This window comes from Ascaphus truei, chromosome 5 (assembly GCF_040206685.1).
Source record: "Ascaphus truei isolate aAscTru1 chromosome 5, aAscTru1.hap1, whole genome shotgun sequence".
NCBI lineage: Eukaryota > Metazoa > Chordata > Amphibia > Anura > Ascaphidae > Ascaphus > Ascaphus truei.
In genome coordinates, this window is record NC_134487.1 from 106,178,181 (window position 1) to 106,201,522 (window position 23,342).

The following is a 23,342-nucleotide window of genomic DNA, read 5'->3' on the forward strand; positions in this document are numbered from 1 at the left end:
GCCTTGCTGTGGTGGTGGCAAAGCATTGTGGGAAGCGACTTTGGAAGTGCCTGCTGTAATAGCTAAACAAACTATGCCAAGGTCCAGTTTGGAGCCTTACTAAGTGCACAGAAACCCACAGGCTCAGAAACCCACTATACTGGCGATATCTGTCATTTTACATACTGTGTATTTTGGTGAACCCCTTGAAGACACTCACAAACTCCCTGTTGGGAATCACTGACCTAAATGATGTACAGTACTTGTTTTCTGAGCAGCCTCTTCTGTGCAAATTTATTACATTCTTGCATTCACCTCTCTTCCTTCATTTTTGGCCAATTATTGCATGTCTATCTTCCAATCATTTGTACTGTATCTTTTGTCAAGATACAGTCAGCTTATTTATGTTCATCGTATGTTGTGGGCTTGGTTTGTAATGTAGAATGTTTCTGTAAAGATTTTGGTATCGCTAAACATGTGATTGCACAGATTTCATTGCTGGTACTCATTTCTCAAAATCAGAAGTTGGAAAGTAAGTCCGAGACTATCTCTTTATATGCACAGTCCGAAGAATCTACAGTACGTTTGGAAAGGTATGCAGTACTGTAGGTGTAATTTATTCATGGACTGCATATTGAAATCTTTGGATTGTTATGCTTTGATCATAACTCAGACAGAGCAACCTCACTGACTTGACATGACAGATGCAAGTGGTAAGGTACTATCCAGAGTTCACTCAGATTCAGTAAACCTGTTACAATTCTTTTTTTTTTTTTTTCAAAATAGTCAAACTCTAGAATTTATGTATGTAGACAGCGACAGAGCAGTTCTGATTCTTTTACATTTTTGTATGTATTTATATCTTTATTTAATTATATAGTGCCATCCAGGTACATGGCGCTTTACAATACACGTCACATATTACAGCACAATGGGAATCAGCGCTTCAGACAAAACAATGGGATAATAAGTCCTTGCCCCAAAGCGCTTACAATCTAAGGCTGCGCTTGTAGCGCCGGCGACAGCAATGCGACAAAACAAATGCATTGCCGCCGTCGCGTGCGCTTATAGTAAGCGCGGCACGACGGTTTGGTTGCGATCGCTGGAAGTCATCTCTATTTGATTTTTCCAGCGACCGTAGCCTGATTGTCGCCAGCACTATAAGCGTAGCCTCAGTAGGGAGAACTTACAGAGACAGTAGTGGGGTGTTATGGCAAGTGCGTCTACAAGGGGACAAGGTCAATGCATATGAGAGGTATAGTGTCAGCCAGCGGTGTGTGTTTTAAGAAAGGTCCTAAGAGAGAGGTGGAGAGAGCGGGTGCTATTCGGCTATTGAGGGGAAGGATATTCCAGAGGTGTGGGTCAGTGAATGAGAGAGGTTTTAGGTGGGAGAGGACTTTATATACAATCTAATGTAACTAGGTTCACTTACTGGTGGCACTTCTTGGGTTATGGCAAACTAATACATACTTTCTCAGCAATTCTCACGCTCTAAAGACTTGTCCATTAAAAAAAAAAAAAAAAAAGTTGCACTATATTATAGGTACAGTACAACTGTACTATTTTGTACAAATAGAAGCTGTGGACATAGTTTTACCTCCATGGGCTGATAGGGACAATTGATACATTTTCTATGGATTTGATGTTCAGAGAAAGTGATAGAGCAGCAAGCATCGATGAAACGGTTTACACGCCATCCTCCAGTCAACAGTGACTAAAGAGATCTTGTAATAAAGGAAAACCAGCAAGCTGCGCTGCCTCCTCAAGGATGGCCCTAGATCAGGGGGGTGCAATCTTTTTTTCCCTGCGCCCCCCCTGCCGGTGGTCACCTCACCTCACCCCCACTTACCTCGGCTCTGGCGTCACGACGTTGCGTTGCCATAGCGACGCGTGTGGCGCCAAGGTAAGTAAAGGTTTACAGAGGTCCTGCAGCTCCCCGGCACTTTTAATTTAAGTGCCCCCCGCAGGCAGTCTCGCGCCCCCAGTTTGCGCACCGCTGCCCTAGATTGTGACTGTGAATACATAATGACTCTTACACTCTGCTTGAATTCTGTAATCCATAAAATGACCTTGTGTGGCTTAGAGGCCTGAAGAAAGGTAGTTCAGGAGCAAGGTTCCCTATTGTCACTCGGTTTATGGGTTTCCTATGGTTAGGCTGGACAGTTGAAGACAAAATGATAATAGTAGTACATGTAATTGCATTTGGTATGGTGGCATTCGGGCATTAGATGTAAAGAGGTAAAGATGGCATTAGTTGGAAAGCTATATGCACTGTTCCTGGATGTATTGGCCCATGATCGCAACTTCACTCTGTGCCCTCTGTTTTATCTTGCCAGTGTCTGTCACACATTTATCTTTCCGCATTCTCTCCTCTCCCCTATCATTGTATCTCCTCTTCAGCTCTATCTCTTCCTCTGACCCTTGGAATGTTGTTCTGCAGCTGTTTCTCCCTTCTTTCCGTTCCAAACCTTTCCCCCTCTGGAGCCAATGGAAAGAAAGTTGACTGATATGTACAGTTATAGTGTACAGAGCTCTTGAAATCTCCATAGGTTTTTTTCAAGCTTTTTACACTGTAGTTCTTCACAGATGTAATTAATGTTGGACCGCTAAAAGGTATCACAACCTGCAATGAATCTGCATCATTTGGTCTGTTAACTGTGTGGGATGAGTGTCCCAATTCCACCCACCCGCTATTTCTGAATGTGTACAGCTTGGGATAAAGAGAAACCAATGCATGAATGCAATGTAGCACACGTTGGTTTCTATTTAATGCTGTCCTGTGCTACTTTACCTATACATGATATCCCTTAATTTTGTCTAAGGTTTGGGTCTGTTTCTGGGATTTTGGGTCTGTGCTTTGGGATTTTTTTTATTCTGTTTTTCTTCTCTTTGTGGGAGGGGTATGAAGCAAAGTCTGCTTTGCATCTCTTTCTTAGGCCGCGCTTATAGTGTGCGCGACGGATGACGTCACCCGTTGCTGCTATCGAAAGTTGTAATTCGCTTTCTGGCGACGTCGCGGGTGACCAGCTCTTTGATTGGTTCAGAGGCTGTCACATGTGGCGACAGCCTTTAAAAAAATCTAATTTGACCGGCTTCAAAACATACATTTGTTTTGCCGCGCCATCGCCGGCACTATAAGCGCAACCTTAGCCACCATTATGTATTCATTTAGTCCATCTTCCTCTTTTTAGCAGCCTCTTTCCTTGCCGTGCATTTAGAGCTCTCTATCTAGCTCTGTCACACTACTTGGAGAGCGGCGGTGTCTTCACGCTAAAGCTGAAATAAATTCCGGAGGTGCCATTAAGGCACTTGAGAACCTCATGAATTAAAGGGATGGAAAATAATTGGATAATGAATAGGTCAGAACACATACATAGATGTTTGTCCACAGGAGGTGTCTGCTTCATAAGCCCCATATGAACAGTTGCAGGCAGATTTTCTCTTTAATAATATAAGCTATGGATCCCTAGACGTTCTCTTTCTATCTAATGCAGTTTTATAATACTACTGACTAGCATTTTATTGGAAATTGGTATATTTACACTTTTTTTAATGTATTTATTTGCTTTACATTGTTAACGTAACGTACTGTTTAGGTTGCAATTTAATTTGGAGCCCTGTAGGAGGTTTGTATATGTATAAATCCTTTCATTTGTCCTCTGGCACCTATCCCTGGAATATTACTAAGCTGGTTATAGGCATAAACACCACAGTTTAGTTTCCAAGGTTCTAATGCAGTATCATAGCAATGATGGGGTTTATATGCCTGCATTCTGGGAATAATTGACTTTCATGGCCAATTAAATGCTTCTAATTTCATATCCAGTCACTCTTTTATAAGAGTTCCATGCTTGGATTACCATTCACCGTGAGATAGTGTTACATCCAGAGAAGTGAAGGTTAATTGTTCTGAACTAAATGTGCTATTGCATTGCACATACATTACAAATCCTGGGATAGGAAGAGAAGCATAGGCAAGGAGAGAATAGGGTAGTGGGAGACAGAGAGGAATGAGGGAGATTTGGTTTGCTAGAGATACAGTACACTGAATGTAAGTAGGCAGTGATTAGGAAATGAACAGAAGTATGTAGTATGTGAGCTGGTAAGCTGAGCAGTATACAAGTGGTCAATAATATGGAAGAGATCTAGAGGGGAAAACTGCAAATGTACATAATGTAGATGTGGGGAAGAATAGAAGGGAAGAGCTATGACAATGGAAATCAAGCTGGGGTAACAATATGATTAATGAGGGAGACGGAATAGGAAAAAAACTAAAAGAAATGGTGAAAGAATTGCAGGGAAAAGGATGTGGCTAATGCTATAGGAATGCTGGGTATAATAGAGAAGAAAGAATTCGGTTATGGAGGCAAGAGCTGGAAGTAGGCTGATATTGGGAGATTAGGAGAGAAGAAATATAAAGTGAATGAAAGAGAAGTCTGGGAGATTGAAGGGAAAAGAGAGGTTAAGTACTAGCCTGAGTAGTACATTGATAATGAGTTATGGTAAATGCTCGGGAGTATGGGAGGGTTCCAAAGAAATATGGGGAAAGCTAATTCAGCTGGCGAACTATGAAAGGAGATATCTGTTGGGAGTGGGACAGTACTGGATTGATAAAATGTGTGCACAATCAAATGGTGTCATTTTTAAAGTTGCAATCCGTGATCACTTTTTTTTTTTTTTGCATTCATTTTGAGATCTGTTCTTGCCCTTTCCAACAATGTTTTTATTTTTAAAATCTGATGCTACGTTCAGGAGACGGTTGAAATATTAAGTGTTGGGGAAGTTAAAATGGAGCTCTCTGAGTGGTACCACCAGGTATGATGGCTTAAAGTCAAAGCTCCTCGCACCCGCGGACTAAAAGCGATCTTTAGCAAGCAACACCCTATCTCAAACTTGCAAATCCACTTTATTGTGCCTATAAAGTTGGGGTATTTCTTTAGACGGAAAAAGGACCCACGTACTTTGCAGGCCTCAAAGCCTGCACCACAGCCTCTGAGGAATACGCGACTATTCAGGTTGCATTGAAACAGTATATCCGAGATCTTTATGGGGGGCTGGGGAGTTGAAGATATTACTGCAGTTGGAATTACAGAAAGCTCTCCAGCAGTTCAGACAGGACATCGTGACACGGGACGAGGCCAGATATCATCGAAGGGGGGGGGGGGGGGAAATAGCTGATACTGTTGATGCCTGGAATGAGACGCATCGCAACCTAGCCCAGCTGCACACGCAGGTGTTGGAAATAGCTGAGAGGCTGGAGGCCTCGGAGAAACAGGAGCTTAGAAATAACATACAAGTCTGGGGGGTCCCAGAATCGATTGTGGAACTGGAGACAGACCTATCTTTTGAGCACTTTCGGAACCATGTGTTCCAGGACCTGTCGCACACTACCTTGGCCAGAAGAAGAAGCCTACGCCAATCACTGCCAAACTAAGAGACGCAGAGCTAATGTATTGCTGGGCCTTCTCGTTCCGCTTGGTAGTTATTAAAGATGACCCCTCCTCACTGGCATTCCCGGAGGACGGCCCAGACTTCTTAAGGAAGCTGGGATTGACGCCCCCGCTCTTCTCATGGATCCCAGATCTCCATGAGTGAGGCCTATGTGGAAGGGTCCTGTGATGCGGAGAGCGGCGGCTAGACTCACCTTAGAGGAGATCTCTGATCGGGGAATCTCGTCCCTGTTGTGATTCCTCAAGTTCCCAGGTTATCGCGGCAGAAGTTATGGTCCTCCCACCCACCTCCCCCTTTAGAACGATGGTCATTGTACCTCAGCCCCTTGCTTGTGGCTTCTCGGAGGGCTCCTGGGGATGGGGGAAGATGAGGGCCTTCCACAGTGAGACTGCTTGTGCTGGGCAAATGGGCGGGACTCAAAGAGGTTTTGTTAGTTTCACAGCCCTCTTGATTTCTGGTGGTTCTCATCAGTGACTTTATATTTGGGCACATCCCGCCATCGCTTGCCAGTTGGGACATAGTGCGTATTCACTGTGCCCCTGACTGGGATCTTCTGGGTCAGTTTTAGATAAGCCCAAGATATACATTATACTGCTTGGCTGGGTCCGCTAACCATAGAGGGAGAGTGAGTAGCACCCATGAGTTGGGGGTGGGGAGGATCTTTTGGGAGTTAATTACCCACTCGCGTTATGTGGGTTTTACATGTTTTATTTATATGACATAATCACAGCAATGCAGGTGTTCCGAAGTTTGTTCCGGACATAAAGTTATAGTTGCTTTATACTAGATGAGTGTTGCACTGGACGGATCGCTGGTTGGACGCTGTCCTCTGAGACCGAGCAAGTTGGCTTCATAAGTCTGAGGGCTGAGTTTTTTGCACTTATGCATAAGTACCTTGATTTTTCCCTTGTTTCCCCTTGTTCACCCTTTTTTGGCCCGTTTTTTAATTCATTTTTCTGTACCTAGGACATTCTAGCATTGGGGTACAGATACCTGTGGGTATCTCTTCTTCTTCTCCTCCTTCTCCTCCTTCTCCTCCTTCTCCTCCTCCTCCTCCCACTAGCATACCTCCAATCTCTCATGTCTCTGAAAGTTATATCTTTCTCAAAGGGCTGATAGTGGAAAGACTGCAGTCCTGTATACTTATAGCCAGTTCGTTGCTTAGCAACCCGTAAATGAGCAAATATTTAACCCGTGATGTTCTGGTTAGAGTAGGCATTACTATATGGGATATATAATATATCAATAACTGGCAAAAGAACAAGATATGGATAAAGTTAAAATTATGAATAAATAATGCAGGAAGGATCTATGGAAAGACCAACATATTTTTTTCAATAAAAACTTCTATTCATTATGAATATTTTAAAAATGATTCAAATTACTAATAGAAATTATTTAAATGAAATATATATATATATATATAATTTGCACCGAGTATATACTTAATGATAACTCAGGATTATTATCTAAAAAAACATGAAATCAACAGGGGTGAAATGAATTAAAATAAAATTACTCATTTGTAAAGCAATAAAAAGCAATAGAAACTCATCCTTACAAAATGCACATATAGACAATATACTATACACATATAAGATAAAGAAAATAAATAAACACTACTAATACAATCAAAGTATATGGATAATACAGGTAATAGAGGCAAGAATATATATAAAAATCTTTTTGAAAAAAGAAAATGATAATAAAAAAAGATTAATAACATTAACAAAACAGTCACCTGACAGCCAAATGGCTCAATTACGCTTTACTGGTACCCAAATATATGCACATGTTAAAATGTATCAGATTACTTAACCATCACAAATGAGGTAAAAATTACCCCCTAAAAATATTACAATAACACATATTCAATCATGTACATATATTCCCAGAGACAATGTACTTGAATATAGAAAAATTATTTCAATTAACAAATTTCCATATTGGATAGTGGCCCCAATCTAATTGTTATCAATAGATGATTATTACCAAAAAGGGGCATAGGCAAGGGAAAAGAGAGAGAAAACTAACAAGGGCATATCTTTGTAATGAATAAACCACCTAAAATTTATAATTGTATAAATCATCAGAATAAGCTAATATTCCAAATATAAATATTGAATATAATCCGTGAAAAATAATGGAAAATGTAAATGGAGGGGAGGGATGGAAGGGGAAGGGAAAGGGGGGGGGGTGAAGGAAAGGGGGGGGGGGGGAAAGGAAGGGAGTGGGAGGAAAGTGGGGGAACGGAAGGAATAGGGGAAGGAGAAGGAAGGATGGGGAAAATGGGGGGGAAGGACTGGATGGGATTAAGATTATATATCTACAGTTGTGTGAAAAAGAAAGTACACCCTCTTTGAATTCTATGGTTTTACATATCCAGACATAATAACAATCATCTGTTCCTTAGCAGGTCTTAATATTAGGTAATTACAACCTCAGATGAACAACAACACATGACATATTACACCGTGTCATGATTTATTTAACAAAAATAAAGCCAAAATGGAGAAGCTATGTGTGAAAAACTAAGTACACCCTTACTACTTCCATAGGAATTAAGATGCTAAGTAGTAGACAGGTGCTGCTAATCAAATGCCCTTGATTAATTGATCATCAGCAAGTGTGACCACCTCTATAAAAGCCGAAGTTTTAGCAGTTTGCTGGTCTGGAGCATTCAGGTGTGTGTTAACACAATGCCAAGGAGGAAAGACATCAGCAATGATATTAGAGAAGCAATTGGTGCTGCCCATCAATCTGGAAAGGGTTATAAAGCCATTTCCAAACAATTTAAAGTCCATCATTCTACAGTGAGAAAGATTATTCAAAAGTGGAAAACATGCAAGACCGTTGCCAATCTTCCCTGGAGTGGACGTCCCAGCAAATTCACCCCAAGGTCAGACCGTGCAATGCTCAAGATTGTGTCTGCTGCTAGTCCCTGTATAGATCCAATCTTGCGAAGAAATTGGGTCGTATCAAAGATGTGGAAATTGCCTAATGTGACTAAGGGTTTTAATATTTGGTCCAAGAAAACTGCAATGTGTTGGAAAAGTTACTCAGATCCAGCAACTATAGCTCTTCCTGGTTGGTTTGGTAGAAGAGGAGCACAGCTCACAGCGTTAACGACGCAGAAAAATTGAGAAAGTCCTGAGGGATGAAACGCGTTGGTGCGTGGTCCTGTATTGTTGCCAAAACTGACCAATTTAACCAGGCTAATTTATATTTTTTCCCTGTTTGGAGTTGCCCTTATTTTTCTGTGTTCGTTAATGCTGTGAGCTGTGCTCCTCTTCTCTCCTACCTCTTTGGATTCCTCTTCTGAGGGCTGCACGCCGACAAATCTTCTTACCTGGAACTACATGAGGAAGGTAAAGGGCACAGCCCATCATTTGTTACCTTCCTTTGCTGGATTGTTTTATATTGTACTCCAGTGGTGAATGTACTGTATGCTTATTGTAGATAAAGTTTTGGGGTAACCGTGTGGGCACCACCAGGTCCCTGTTTTTCACCCTGGGAGGTTTATTCTTACCAATATATACTGTTCCTGGATTCTGGATTCATTTAAATGGAAGTTATATCATTTGAGCTTATTGTGGTGATGCACCAATATACCACACAATCTATGGTTGGTTTGGTAGTCTTTTATGTATCTTTGGTAACATGTAGAAAACATGTATGCTGGGGATTTACTAATGGAATATACGCTTTCATAATAAGTCCCTGTGTTTTAGCTGTTCCCAAAATGTGATTAATCCCTGACCTTGATGCTGAAATTGGATCACATTGAAGGGGTCAGTAATTGTCCCGGTCACCCAACTGAGCCAGTGTCTCCTCCCTGTAAGGCTAAGTCCATGGAGACTTCAGCCGTGCGGAGGCGCTCGGAGGCTGAGGGAAAGTGGGTGCTTTCCCTGGCCTTAGTTCGCACGCCGTCCGGGGGCGTGTCGGGGGGACGGGCCAGTGACGTCACGGTGCTGGTTCGCCCTCATTGGGCGAACTGCTCACGTGACCGGCCCCGCGCTCCCGTGAGTGCTTAAATTTAAAAAAAATTGTCGGCTACGCTTCCGCAGGCGTGCGGAAGCGTGCCCGAGCCCCTGCTAAAGCCGCTGTCATTGCGGCTGCAGGGGCTCACTGCCAAGCGTGAGCGTGGGTCAACGCCTAAGCGCTGACCATGCCCGCGGCCTAAGCTCTTGTCAAATTCCATCTATACACTTACTGAGGTTGTCTACGTTGTTTCTCCTTAATCTTATCTACCTCAATCTGTGCCAGTCTAATGTAAGCCTCTACTTAATATTTAGTGGATGGTGGATTATAAATACTCTTAAACTGGAGGTTAGGTAGTGTGTAATAAAACGAAATTGTCGCCATTAGTATTGTTAGTTGGATTGGTAGTTGTCTGGATTTGCGTCAAATTAATAGATCTAGTTCTACCCATTGTAGAAAAAAATGCTGAGTCTCTCAAATTACAGAAAAAACATACCAAATCAGTATCCAGTTCAAATAAATCAACAGTGTTAGTTGGGGCATAGGAAAGTCCTTTTAGTAACATGTTAGTCTCTGATGTAAATGGATGACTTGACATATTTACCACTTGATATTCTTCCTTATGCGTGGTCTGGTGGCAACCTGTGGTCGCTTAGGCCGGCCGCTCCTTGCTGTGTCGTCTCGCTCTACATCGTACCTTATTTGATCGCTGGTGGGTGGACGACCTCTGTCTAAAAAGACTAATCACTAGAGTGGTCATTGTCCGATGAATGTTTATTGTCTCTAGCAGTCCGAGGGTTCCTCTGATACAGTCTCTTCCCTCTGTTGTAGTCTGATACTGTTGGGTCCACTTGTAGATTCTGCCTGACTCGTGAATGTCACATAGAAAGTTGCGGTGTTTGAGATGCGCAATCTCCTTTCTGAACTCTTAATAGACTTGTTGACTTTTGCCTATTTGGAAAAAAATTTGGTGCGCAAGTAAGGTGGCGACAAATAGAATTGATTTTAAAAATGCACTGTTGGAATGTATGAGATTTCGAGCTCAGGAAAGCAAGATCCTAGTCACTATGATGCCAGAGTAAATTCAGGATATGGGCAAGGTGTGTGTGTGTGTGTTTTTGAAGCAGGTGGTTAAGGGGACGAAAGCATTACCTGGAACTGAGAAGACTAGTGGGTCATACACAGGAATCACTAGCCCCCGATATTGCATTCCTGCATTCGGACGTTAGTGAGTCTCCACCATAGTTGGGTAATGAAGCATGAATAATGTTCACATTGGATAGAGATGGGGGGGTGGAAGGGATGTGTTTGTTCCTGTGTATGAGTTTTCTGTTCATTATTATATCTATAAGAAGAACTTTAGCTAGTCCAGGGTATCGAATCACAATGTGTCTGCCATTTTTTTAAGAGCCAATAGCAATTGCGTATTAAGCCCACCTGAGTCAGTCTTACTCTGGCGGCCAATAGAAAGTCGTGACATCGTGAGGTGAGATTGCAGCTTCCAATTGGGTGTCCAAGTTTAGATCCGCAAATTATGTCATATTAATTGCACTGATGTGGAGCTTTGACTTCCTGGCTTTTCTGGCGAGGAATTCTGGCTTTTTTTATTTTAATGAATTTTGGATTTCTCCAGGTAAGTGTGGAGAATAAAATTCATACAAATAAACACATCATGACACATTTGGTCCTTCTTGTTTTTTTTGTTTGTTAAATCTCTCTCTTTAAAAGGCGCTTGGGAAATTTGGAAATTATAAATATGATGTAATTGAGTGTCTCTTAAAAATAAGCAACTTGTATAGTTTCAAAATATATTAAATACAGAAAATCAGAGACTGCATAAATATAGTAGAGTTTTGCACAGAACTTGCAAACTCTCATTTTGTATTTTGTGTTGTGTTTTTTAGTAGTCCTATGCAATGTTACACTTTTTTTTTTGTGAATTAACCTTTTTACAGTTTTGTGTTTAATTGGATTTTAATGGAACCATCAATTATTACAAAATATTGAAACCGCTGACCTACGGTTTCTGGCTAATAATTCCATCCACTTTTGAATTTTTTCCACTTTTGAATTATTTTTAAATTAATGATACATTGTTTTGCGTCAAATAATGTTTTGGAACTTTTGTTAGCATTCAGCGAGGCTCATTACCTTTCTTTTAATATTTGGAAAATATATATATTCGTATTATATAAAAATGTGTGTGTGTGTGTGTATATATATATATATATAGATATATAAGGACCTATGAATGAAAGGTATCAGATGATTTTATTTGGATCCTGATGAATGCTGATATTGTATTGTATTATTGGATAGGAAACATCTGTCTGTGTTACTGTGAAAAACCTTTAAAAACTCAGCATTTTTAAAGGGTGGTGGTGATGGCTACATTTCTTCTGCGGGATTGTGTGTGGCTTTACGTTTCTGATTTATTTCAGCCTTGGGTATAGTTTTCAGCAGTGTAAGCAGAATGCTTTAAGGCTAATGGAAGAAATCTAGTCCTAGCTGACATGCATTTTCCTCTTTTAGGGCTTCATCTGCCCCCTTTGCATGAAATCCCATGTAACGGCTGAAGAACTTTTCATGCACTATGAAGCGTCTCATGAGGCGGGAAAGGACCCTGCTCATGGAGGGGAAGCCAACCTGTTTCCAATCAGGTGAGAACCTCTTCTGTAGACCCCTGCAAACACGTATTTGTTATAAAGCTGTTATTCCAGATTATTATTTTTTTAACCTTATGTACATGGTTTTGTATAGTTTTTTTGATGCTGTAGTGAGCATGCCCTCTATCAAAAACAGTTTTTTACTAATCTTTTAGTATCAGTAAAGTAGGCATGCAACAAGTTTCTATAAAGTCATATTTGCATTCTAACTACCCATTCACCACTGTAGACTGAGAAACCCACTATTATAAACGATTAAAAAAAATATATATATATATACAGTATTAACTTTTTTTTTTGGTAGGAAGGCAATAGTTGGTTTTGGAAGAAATATGCACGTCTTTATCTCTCTTGCTAAATTAAAAACCTCACTGTCAAACTGTGAGGTAGTCAGGTAAAGGGTTATATTATTTATTTATTTATTTTATTTATTTATAAAATATTTTACCAGGAAGTAATACATTGAGAGTTACCTCTCGTTTTCAAGTATGTCCTGGGCACAGAGTAAAACAAATAATACATGGTTACAAATACAGTTACATAAATGAACAAGGTATACATTTATATACAAGACATTGCATGCACAGTTAAAGAAAATATATATTATGAGCGTATGAAACAGTTACAGACCAGATTAAAGTGTGAGACAGCCTTAGATTTGAAAGAACTTAAGCTGGTGGTGGATATGAGAGTCTCTGGTAGGTTGTTCCAGTTTTGGGGTGCACGGAAGGAGAAGGAGGAACGTCCGGATACTTTGTTGAGTCTTGGGACCATGAATAGTCTTTTGGAGTCTGATCTCAGGTGATAGGTACTGCATGTGGTAGGGGTGAGGAGCTTGTTCAGGTAGCTGGGTAGCTTGCCCAGAAAGTATTTGAGGGTGAGACAGGAAAGGTGAACTTTGCGCCTAGACTCTAGTGATGACCAATCTAGTTCTTTGAGCATTTCGCAGTGATGTGTGTTGTAGTTGCATTGGAGAACAAAACGACAAATTGAATTGTAGAGGGTGTCAAGTTTGCTAAGGTGGGTTTGAGGAGACGAGCCATATACTATGTCTCCATAGTCAATAATTGGCATTAGCATCTGCTGTGCAATACGCTTTCTGACCAGGAGACTTAGGGAGGATTTGTTCCTGTAAAGTACCCCTAGTTTGGCATAGGTCTTGGTTGTCAGGGTATCAATGTGCATCCCGAATGTTAAGTGGGAGTCAAACCATAAGCCCAGGTATTTAAAACTAGTGACAGGTGTTAGGGTGGTTTTAGCGTTGGTTCTAATCAGGAGCTCAGTCACTGGAAGCTTTACAAATTTAGTCTTGGTCCCAAATACCATTGTTACAGTCTTGTCAGTGTTTAAAAACAGTTTGTTTTGGGAAATCCAGTTTTCGAGTCTCAAAAAGTCAGACTGAAGTATGTGTTGAAGGTCAGAGAGGCTATGGCTGTGTGCATACAGGATTGTGTCATCTGCATACATGTGTATTGAGGCTTCCTTACAAGCTGTGGGAAGATCATTAATGAACACTGAGAAAAGTAGGGGCCCCAGAACAGAGCCTTGCGGGACACCACAGGTGATATCCAGGGGGTTGGAGTTAGAGCCTGAGATGGACACATGTTGGGATCTTCCTGATAGGTAGGACTGAAACCAGTTTAAAGCATGTTTCCCTATTCCAGAGCTCTGGAGTTTGTTAAGCAGGATAGCATGATCAACTGTGTCAAAAGCCTTTGCAAAATCTAGGAATACTGCACCAGTGAGTTGTCCCCGTTCCATTCCACACTGGATTTCATTGCAAACTTTTAGCAGGGTAGTTACGGTGGAGTGTTTGGGACGAAACCCAGACTGGAATTGGCTAGGGAAATTTCTCTTGGTGTAGAACTCGCTTAATTGGGAGTGGACACATTTTTCCATAACTTTGGATAGAATTGGGAGAAGTGAGATTGGCCTGTAGTTTGAGACAGTGTTTTTGTCCCCACTTTTGAAGATTGGGACAACTCTGGCAGTTTTCCAGGTCTTAGGGATATGGCCTGCAGACAGGATAGAGTTGACTATGGACGCAATTGGTTTGGCAATGGCTGGGGCACCAAGTCGTAGGAACCTAGATTGTAGTAAGTCGGGTCCACATTGGCTGCTTAGTTTTAGTTTGAGGAGCGCTTGTGTAATCTCCTCTTCAGATACTGGGCTAAATTGAAAATTGTGGGCAGTGTTGGGAGGGGGTGGGACTATAGGGGTACTCCCAGGATGAGATTCAGGTTTGGGGTTTGTGCTGCGTTTCGCTAATAAGTTAGTGGCACACCCCACAAAGTAATCATTGAATGCATTTGCAATGTCAGTGGGGTTTGTCAGAGTAATATCCCCCTTAGTGATATTACTTGGTTGTTGATGGTTAGGAGGCTGGAATATATTGTTGATAACCTTCCAGAAATTAGCTGGGTTTGATGTATTCTGGAGGAGATTGTCAGAGTAATATTGTGCTTTTGCATGCCTTGTTTGCCTTGTGCACACGTTCCGCAGGCATCTGTAGTGATTGAGATCCTTGGTAGTGCCAGTTACTTTGTAGCTTTTCCACAAGGCATCCCTGAACTGGTAGAGTGCTATAAGGTCAGGTGTAACCCATGGAAGGTGGGCCCCCCGTACCCTTATTTTGCGTAGTAATATCAATTTACAATAGGCATACCAACAAAGATGACCAAATCTGACTGTATAGAAACAAGCCGTGGCTATTGTCATTTATGTGTATGCGCACATGCTACAAACATGGGGGATTCATATTGGAAAAGCGGTATACTGGCTACATGAGTCAAGCACTTCAAGGGCTACATTTTAAGCAAGCAAAAATAATCTGTGGACTATCCATAATTCATTATTGATTCCTGTTGTCATCTGCTAAACTGTGACAGTAATTACAAAATATTTGAATTGACGAATAAGTAAAAATAAGAGAATAAAAACACATGGGAATTTTGTCCTGAGAGAAGTATAATTGTTTTTTGTTTGTTTTATTGTACCACTAGAACTCGAAGACTTGATAAACAGACCCCTTTGAAATGGGGGTTACTCAATGTTTTAAGTTACAAATGCAACATGTCGATTTTTTGACCTTGCTGAACAGCAGGAAAGAAGGTCTTTAGTGTGGTTGGCCATTCTTTTCCCTGGGAACTCCTCTGTTCCAGACAGAGTTATCTTTCCTTCTCTTTTACATTTTTTTAATATGGAATGTCAAAGAAAACCAGGACTAGAGTGCTGCTCGCCAGCCTGTGAGTCATTCGGGAAATTAGTAGAATAGCGCCATTGTATTGCCATGCATATTCCATTGATCCTTTTATAAAGATGTTTCTATCCGTAATCGTCTCAATGACCGATCCAAAATTAGTCATGCGATTTGGACCTTAAAAAACCACTCCGAAACGTGTCAGTATTTCGGAGTAAGTTTAGGCTACGAACAAAGCAAGCTGAATCTTGGGAGAAGTTAGACTTCATGTATCTTCTCTCTGTTATGTGATGTCACTGCGGTAGATGGGATTATGGATACTACTGTTCAATATACGTGTCCCTTTTCTCCAGGCTGATGCATTGACAGAAGAGGATCTGTCGAGGGTGGTATTTTTTTCTCATTCAGATGGGGACCTTGTTATATTGTCATTAAAATTGTTACAATGTGCTTAGCCAAATGAGTGCAATGCATGTGCTCTAATTACATTTTACAATGCTTCTTGTTTCCAGGTAATGTGTCTGATCCATATAGTACCTAATCTGAATTTGAGATTTCCAGTTTGGCCAACATGGAAAATCATACTCTGACAATTCAGAAGAGCTCTAAAACTTCAACGGACTTGCACTGGGATGAAGGAAATATTTTTTTATTAAGAAACAAGCAAACTTATATATTTTTCAGATAACAATCATAGTCTGCCTGCCTGCTAACAAGCATAGCCTGCCTGCGGATTACGAGGTAATCCGTATGGGGCTTTACTGGAGATTTCCCTTTTAAAAGTTTGTTCCTTCCAAGTCTGAGGCGGGTGCACCTAACATTTGGTTTTCTGTAGAAATCTTACTCTAAAATCAAATTGTTTATGTATTTTTTTGCACACAGAGATGAAGTGCTTTTGTTACAAAAAGAAATCCAAGACTTGCAAGCTTCACTTAAGGTTAGAACGTCTATTTTTTTTTCTTATGTCCTTCGAAATAAGTCATTGTTGTGCAACTTTTAATTTTGAACATATTTCTGCACTTTTGTACAGTTACAGTTGGTCAGTAAACAAGTGTGGAGCAAGAAGAAGAGAGAATGGTGTAAATTCTCATATTTTTGTATCTTTTTTTTTTTTCATCCTGGTTTTCTTGTATCTGTCCTAGGAAGAGAAATGGTATGCAGAGGAGTTGAAGAAAGAGTTAGAAATTACTCAAGGGCAACTGAAGCAAGTAATTCCTTTAAAATATTTGAAACCGGCTTGTGTCAGGCTAATAACGGGATGTAATAAACATTGTATTGTTGAATGAAGCACAGTAGTTTTAACAATACAAAATATTATGAGCAAGACTTTTTTGCCAATTTGTGTCCGGGCATTAACCTGTAATCATCATGTAAAATGTATGCAGTCCTTTTTTAGGTAACCCTACCTTTCAATGTGTAACCCATTCCACTGTTTGGTATTGAAGGTTTAAATTGATCCATGATAAAATCCGCTTTTAATAAATCGCCTGTAACCACATTCGTATCAATGTATTTATCAATGCAATCTAATGTCAATCATTTTTTTTGCCCCATTTCTAAATAGCCCTCGTGTCTATATTCTAGATCTGTAGTGGTCAATTCCAGTCCTGAGGGGCCACCAACAAGTCAGGTTTTAAGGATATTCCTGCTTCCGCATAGGTGGCTCAGTATCCTTTAAAACCTGACCTGTTGGTGGCCCTTGAGGACTGGAGTTGACCACCCCTGTCCTAGATGCTTACAGTTATTCTGACAATAAGAATACACTGACCCTTTAGCACACATTTACTTCCACTCATTTCCTGTTCATTTGGGAGTTAAGTCGTGCAAAAGCTAAGCACCCTTTTGTGGATCGGAGCCCAAAGTTGCAGAGTAAGTGGCACACCCGTTAACCCTTTTACAGATTGGTGTGCCATACAGTAACACATACAGCTGTAACACACTTCTGACTCCACTTATTCTGTTCATTTCATGGGTTTTTTTCTTTAGAGAAGTGTTTTGCACAGCTCATAAAATCATAAACTGTTTTTATTAAATGTGTGTTCCTCTTTAATCGATTATTCCTTTTTTCTTTTCTTTCTTTTTCCCCCTCAAGGACTCCATTCCAGATGGGATGACCACAGTCACTGCTACAGGTGCTGGGTTACTGCATGATACATTCTAGTGTTGACTTGTTGCAGGAGATTAGTTATTGCTGTATACTGTGGCTCACATTGAGGTCACTGAGCTCTTGAATGTGGAACTGTCAGTATAGTCACATGTGTAATGTTGGTATGCTATAATAATCCCAGGGTCTAATCACAAAGCATGTGCAAATTAAGACACAGAGGTTGTCCTCAAGGATACATTCTGTTAACTAGCAAACTAATTTTCTTATTATAACCTGACATTCACAGAATGACAACATAAAAGATGTTTGCCCTTCTTAGTACAAAACAGGTTCTTTTTTGTTTGTTTGTTTGTTTGTTTGTTTGTTTTGTTGTTTGCTGTATGACGGACTGAAAGGATAGCAAATCATTGTATTATAACTTTTTATTCCTTCATACTGTTTAAAGCCATGAGGTGTTGCTTCAATGTTTTTTCTACAATAGAAGGGTGTAATGAGAAGAATATGTGTATATAACAAAATGTAATGCCGCTCTCCATCAGTGATGTGTGGTGTGGAGAATAGGGTGCATACGGGATAATATAGTACATATAAATGGAGGAAGGTACAGAGAGAGTAACCTAAACAAGAACCTATTTGCACTCGCTATCTCAAATAAATGGTTAGGAACAATTTAATCCTTGGGTGGAGCCCATACACCATTTACAAATAAATTTAAAACGTTTTATTTAACATCTATGCAAAGACACATAACAATTAGTAGGATAAAAATTGATCAGGGGATGGGTGGGGATGGAGGGTAACGTATTGGATGCCTCTTATGCACACCTGCAGTGATATCACACAGGTAATCTAATGGAACAAATGAATGGAGTCTGGTCAATATGACACTATATCTATTCCCTCAATGGGACATGTGTGACTCCCTATTGCTCACATGAAGCGTAGGAGCAAGCATGTAGTGTCTACTGCTGCTCATGCATACATGGCATACGGAAACACATCAAACCCATTACAGGGTACAGACACAGTGCAGAAACTATCAGTCATCAGGTAATACTGTAAATGCTACCATGCAATATTGTTTACCAACGGATAGTTATGCTGTCCACTTTGGCACGTGCCTTGTACTCAGTGTGTATTTGGTATGTGCAGGTGTAATCCCTGATCCCTAATTTGCTATAAGGCATGGGAACAGACCCCCTCCATGCAGCTATATGCAGCTAGTTGCGCCAACCTGTATTATCAATACACAATCCAGTCTCAGATTAAGCCTTCTATGGGCTCGATCGGAAGCTTGCGGTTCTCCTGGGAGGTGGCACAGCCTGGTATCGCCGTCTACTGTGGAGCAGGAAAACTAGCTGTCTTCATGCAGCTGTATATAACTAGCTGCTACAATAGCCGCCTCCATGCAGTTGTATGTAACTAGCTGCGCCAGACTATATTAGCACCGCACAGCCTATATAACAAAATGTAATGCCGCTCTCCATCAGTGATGTGTGGTGTGGAGAATAGGGTGCATACGGGATAATATAGTACATATAAATGGAGGAAGGTACAGAGAGAGTAACCTAAACAAGAACCTATTTGCACTCGCTATCTCAAATAAATGGTTAGGAACAATTTAATCCTTGGGTGGAGCCCATACACCATTTACAAATAAATTTAAAACGTTTTATTTAACATCTATGCAAAGACACATAACAATTAGTAGGATAAAAATTGATCAGGGGGTGGGTGGGGATGGAGGGTAACGTATTGGATGCCTCTTATGCACACCTGCAGTGATATCACACAGGTAATCTAATGGAACAAATGAATGGAGTCTGGTCAATATGACACTATATCTATTCCCTCAATGGGACATGTGTGACTCCCTATTGCTCACATGAAGCGTAGGAGCAAGCATGTAGTGTCTACTGCTGCTCATGCATACATGGCATACGGAAACACATCAAACCCATTACAGGGTACAGACACAGTGCAGAAACTATCAGTCATCAGGTAATACTGTAAATGCTACCATGCAATATTGTTTACCAACGGATAGTTATGCTGTCCACTTTGGCACGTGCCTTGTACTCAGTGTGTATTTGGTATGTGCAGGTGTAATCCCTGATCCCTAATTTGCTATAAGGCATGGGAACAGACCCCCTCCATGCAGCTATATGCAGCTAGTTGCGCCAACCTGTATTATCAATACACAATCCAGTCTCAGATTAAGCCTTCTATGGGCTCGATCGGAAGCTTGCGGTTCTCCTGGGAGGTGGCACAGCCTGGTATCGCCGTCTACTGTGGAGCAGGAAAACTAGCTGTCTTCATGCAGCTGTATATAACTAGCTGCTACAATAGCCGCCTCCATGCAGTTGTATGTAACTAGCTGCGCCAGACTATATTAGCACCGCACAGCTCCTACGCTTCATGTGAGCAATAGGGAGTCACACATGTCCCATTGAGGGAATAGATATAGTGTCATATTGACCAGACTCCATTCATTTGTTTCATTAGATTACCTGTGTGATATCACTGCAGGTGTGCATAAGAGGCATCCAATACGTTACCCTCCATCCCCACCCACCCCCTGATCAATTTTTATCCTACTAATTGTTATGTGTCTTTGCATAGATGTTAAATAAAACGTTTTAAATTTATTTGTAAATGGTGTATGGGCTCCACCCAAGGATTAAATTGTTCCTAACCATTTATTTGAGATAGCGAGTGCAAATAGGTTCTTGTTTAGGTTACTCTCTCTGTACCTTCCTCCATTTATATGTAATGAGAAGAAACAATATGCTGTTAGTGAGCCTTCTGAGTCTTGGGTGTAGTATAATGTCTGTCCTTAGCCCACATACCTCATTGTTTAAGCTGATACGGAGATTGATGATCACTTTATTTCATATGGCTCTTTTCTTCAATGGGACTCAAAGCGCGTCACAATTACAGTATAGTGCGCGGTACGCAGCACATAGGATGTTAACAGACACAGTGACTGCCCAGATGAGCTTACAGTCTATGTTTTTGGTGCCTGAGGCACAGGGAGATAAAGGGACTTGCCCAATTTCACATGGAGCTGACACGTGGATTTGAATCAGGTTCAGCTGCTTAAAACTCTGTGTCATTGTTCTCAGTCAATGCATTTTCCTCCGTTATTCTGACAGTCAGAATATATTGATGCTTTAGCAAACTTTTATTTGGGAGTCAAGTCGTGCAGAAGCTTAGCACCCTCTTCTGGATCGAAGCCCAAAGTTGCAGAGTAAGTGGCACACCCTTTAACAGGTGTGGCGTACACAGTAACACATACAGCTGTAACACACTTCTGGCTCCACTTGTACTGTTGATTTCATGGGGTTTTTTCTGTAGGGAAGTGTTTTGCATAGCTCATAAAATCACAACATCTTTTATTTTTATACTTCAGCCCATTTGTCACGAACGGCACACCTGTGAGCACGTGACTTGTATATGTGACAAGGGTTAATACACACGGCTATCTAGCTGCTGTATTCTTCACCTCACAAGGTCCCTCAAATTAATAATATCTCCCCTCAATCCATCACATTTGTCATGAACAGCACACTTGTGAGCACGTGACATATATGTGTCAAGGGTTAATACTATTTAATTATAAAATGTTTTACCAGGAAGTAATACATTGAGAGTTACCTCTCGTTTTCAAGTATGTCCTGGGCACAGAGTTATGATGACAAATACATGGTTACATTAAAGGTACAGGGTTATGCATTATATATAAAGACATTGCGTGAACAGTTGAACATACCCACAGCTAAAGTAACTAACTGACTTGCCTTTCTCCTTCACAAGATTGTCGAGCCTTCAGCGGGAAGTTGATTGTGGCATTATGAGAACACTTGGAGATCAAAAAATGCAAGGCATTCAGTGATAGGTTTCTGTTGACCAGCTATTTGTATCAACTAGTTTAGAACCGAGTACCGATTAATGTTTTCTATGTTTTTGAAATTAGTCTTTTGTCTAAATAAACCAGATTTATTGGGACGCGTGTTTCAGAATTCTAAACGGAAAGAAAGATATTACTGTGGGTACGTGGCTAATGATAAAAAAAAAAAAAAAAAAGAGCCCCCCAAAATAATCACACTTTCTAGATGGAGATGTTTTGTGGATTTTAGCTACTTATTCTCTATTAAAAGAAAGATGTTTAGTAAGTTAGAAAAGTATTAAACTCGTTTTTGTTTAGAGGAATTTTCGCTTTAAAACTACAATCCTACATAGTCGACCAGTTGAATTTGTATGGTCTCTGAATGGGAAAGTGTTTGTCAAGTGTGTGTTCTTTCACCTTATCCCACCCAGTCCTTATCAGGGAACACATAAAGATAAGGGGAGGTGGGCAAAGGGGACTCTGACTGTACAAGCACTTGCAGATCACATAGTGACATCACACAGAAAGGAGCAGCCAGAGGGAATCAAAACCTTCTCAAGTGTAACTTAAAAAAAAAAATCTTGGGTGTCAGATTTAAGGGGGGGGGGGGGGGGAAGATATCTTTACCCTGATGAGACCCAGTAAACATGTCACTGGAATTAGTTCAGTTTGTTCCTAGCAGAGATTACCCCTTTAAGAGTAACTGATGTGTTGCAGAAGTTGACATAACAGGAGCTTTTGTTAAATTTCTATTTTCCTCGACAGAACTTCAGTCTTTAGAACAGCGGTTAGAAGAAGCCCACACCGAAAATTTTAATATTAAGCAAATGAAAGACTTGTTTGAGCAGAAAGCAGCCCAACTGGCAACTGAATTTGTGGGTAAGTGCCTTTTTATGTTTGATATCAAAGTACAGTAATAACACACTGTTTTTTCATTGCTGTTTTTTTGTACCAAAACAGATATAAAAGCAGTGTATGATGAAGAGAAAGGTAACCTGGCAGCTGCAGAAGAGAACGTGAAGAGCTTAACACAGGAGCTAGTTTCAAAGTCCATTTTGATTGAAGACTTGAAGACTGAGCTGGTAATTAAGACTAAACGTTTCCATATATTACATTATTTATTTCTTTCTTTTTATTGGCCCTTTTACATCATTGCGATCCCTTTAGATACATCAATAAGAATCAAAGTTGTAGCGTACAGTACCATATGGCTGAGACCAGCACTCTACTGTTTATTTCTGTACATTATTTGAGCCAGAGATGGGCGCCAAGAATATGATTGCTGCTATGCACCATGAGCCCACACTCTTTGAAGGTGGACATCTCTAACGTACATGCATTGTTTTTAGATGGTAAAATGGAAACTGATGCTTAGCTTAATTGTAACATTGAGGTCCCTGTCTAGCTGTGGGACAGGAAGCTGTCCAGTGGACTTCTTGGAAGAGGGCACTTCCTCTAGTTGTATAATGAAATGTTGTTGGATCCAGCAGACCTTGTACGTGGCAGCACTGCAGTCCTACACTATAAAAGGGTCAGCCAAATGCTGTCAAGCATAAAATAATATTGGTTTAATGCAGTGGTTTCACATACAATCCTTGGGGAATGCTAGACCACATTTGTTAAATAGCCAATGAATTGGTAGTCACGTTAATGTGTACAAACTGAATATTTGTAGGTTGTTTCTGACTGGCCCTGCTAGAGCATTGAACCAGGTTTAGTATGTCATCACTATAATTGTGAAGGCAAAGATATTACATATTTGAAATAAACAGTTAAACCTGGATTCTTTTCCCATTGTATTTATTATACAAAATCATGCACCTAAGGGGTTTATTCAACAAAGTGCGGTATTCATGAATCTGAGGTATTGCACTTTAATTATCATCTTATTATTTTTACATTTGATTGAAACATGATTAGTTAAAACATGAAAGGGGTTTAATTTTCCAGCTACTCCCCCGTGTGTGATAGTGCCCAGCCCTTTCCTTCCCACCCGACTAGTCCTCTTACAGGGAATGAGCTGAAACTGGTTTGAGGAAACTCTTAACTGACCCACATTACCCTATACAG

At 40.6% G+C, this 23,342-nt stretch overlaps 1 protein-coding gene across 5 annotated transcripts in view; it reads left to right on the forward strand.

Moving 5' to 3' along the window:
- The window catches only part of EEA1 (early endosome antigen 1), a 110,300-nt gene that overhangs the window by 18,800 nt on the left and 68,158 nt on the right, over positions 1–23,342 (forward strand). For 4 of the 5 annotated variants that reach the window (XM_075600427.1, XM_075600428.1, XM_075600429.1 and 1 more), the window contains 6 exons: positions 11,944–12,071; positions 16,159–16,213; positions 16,419–16,484; positions 17,369–17,408; positions 22,038–22,151; positions 22,233–22,354. In XM_075600427.1, coding sequence (XP_075456542.1) covers positions 11,944–12,071; positions 16,159–16,213; positions 16,419–16,484; positions 17,369–17,408; positions 22,038–22,151; positions 22,233–22,354 — 525 coding nt within the window. Of the gene's footprint in view, positions 1–11,943; positions 12,072–16,158; positions 16,214–16,418; positions 16,485–17,368; positions 17,409–22,037; positions 22,152–22,232; positions 22,355–23,342 lie in introns of those variants that run through there. The other variant, XM_075600431.1, reaches the window with a different exon arrangement.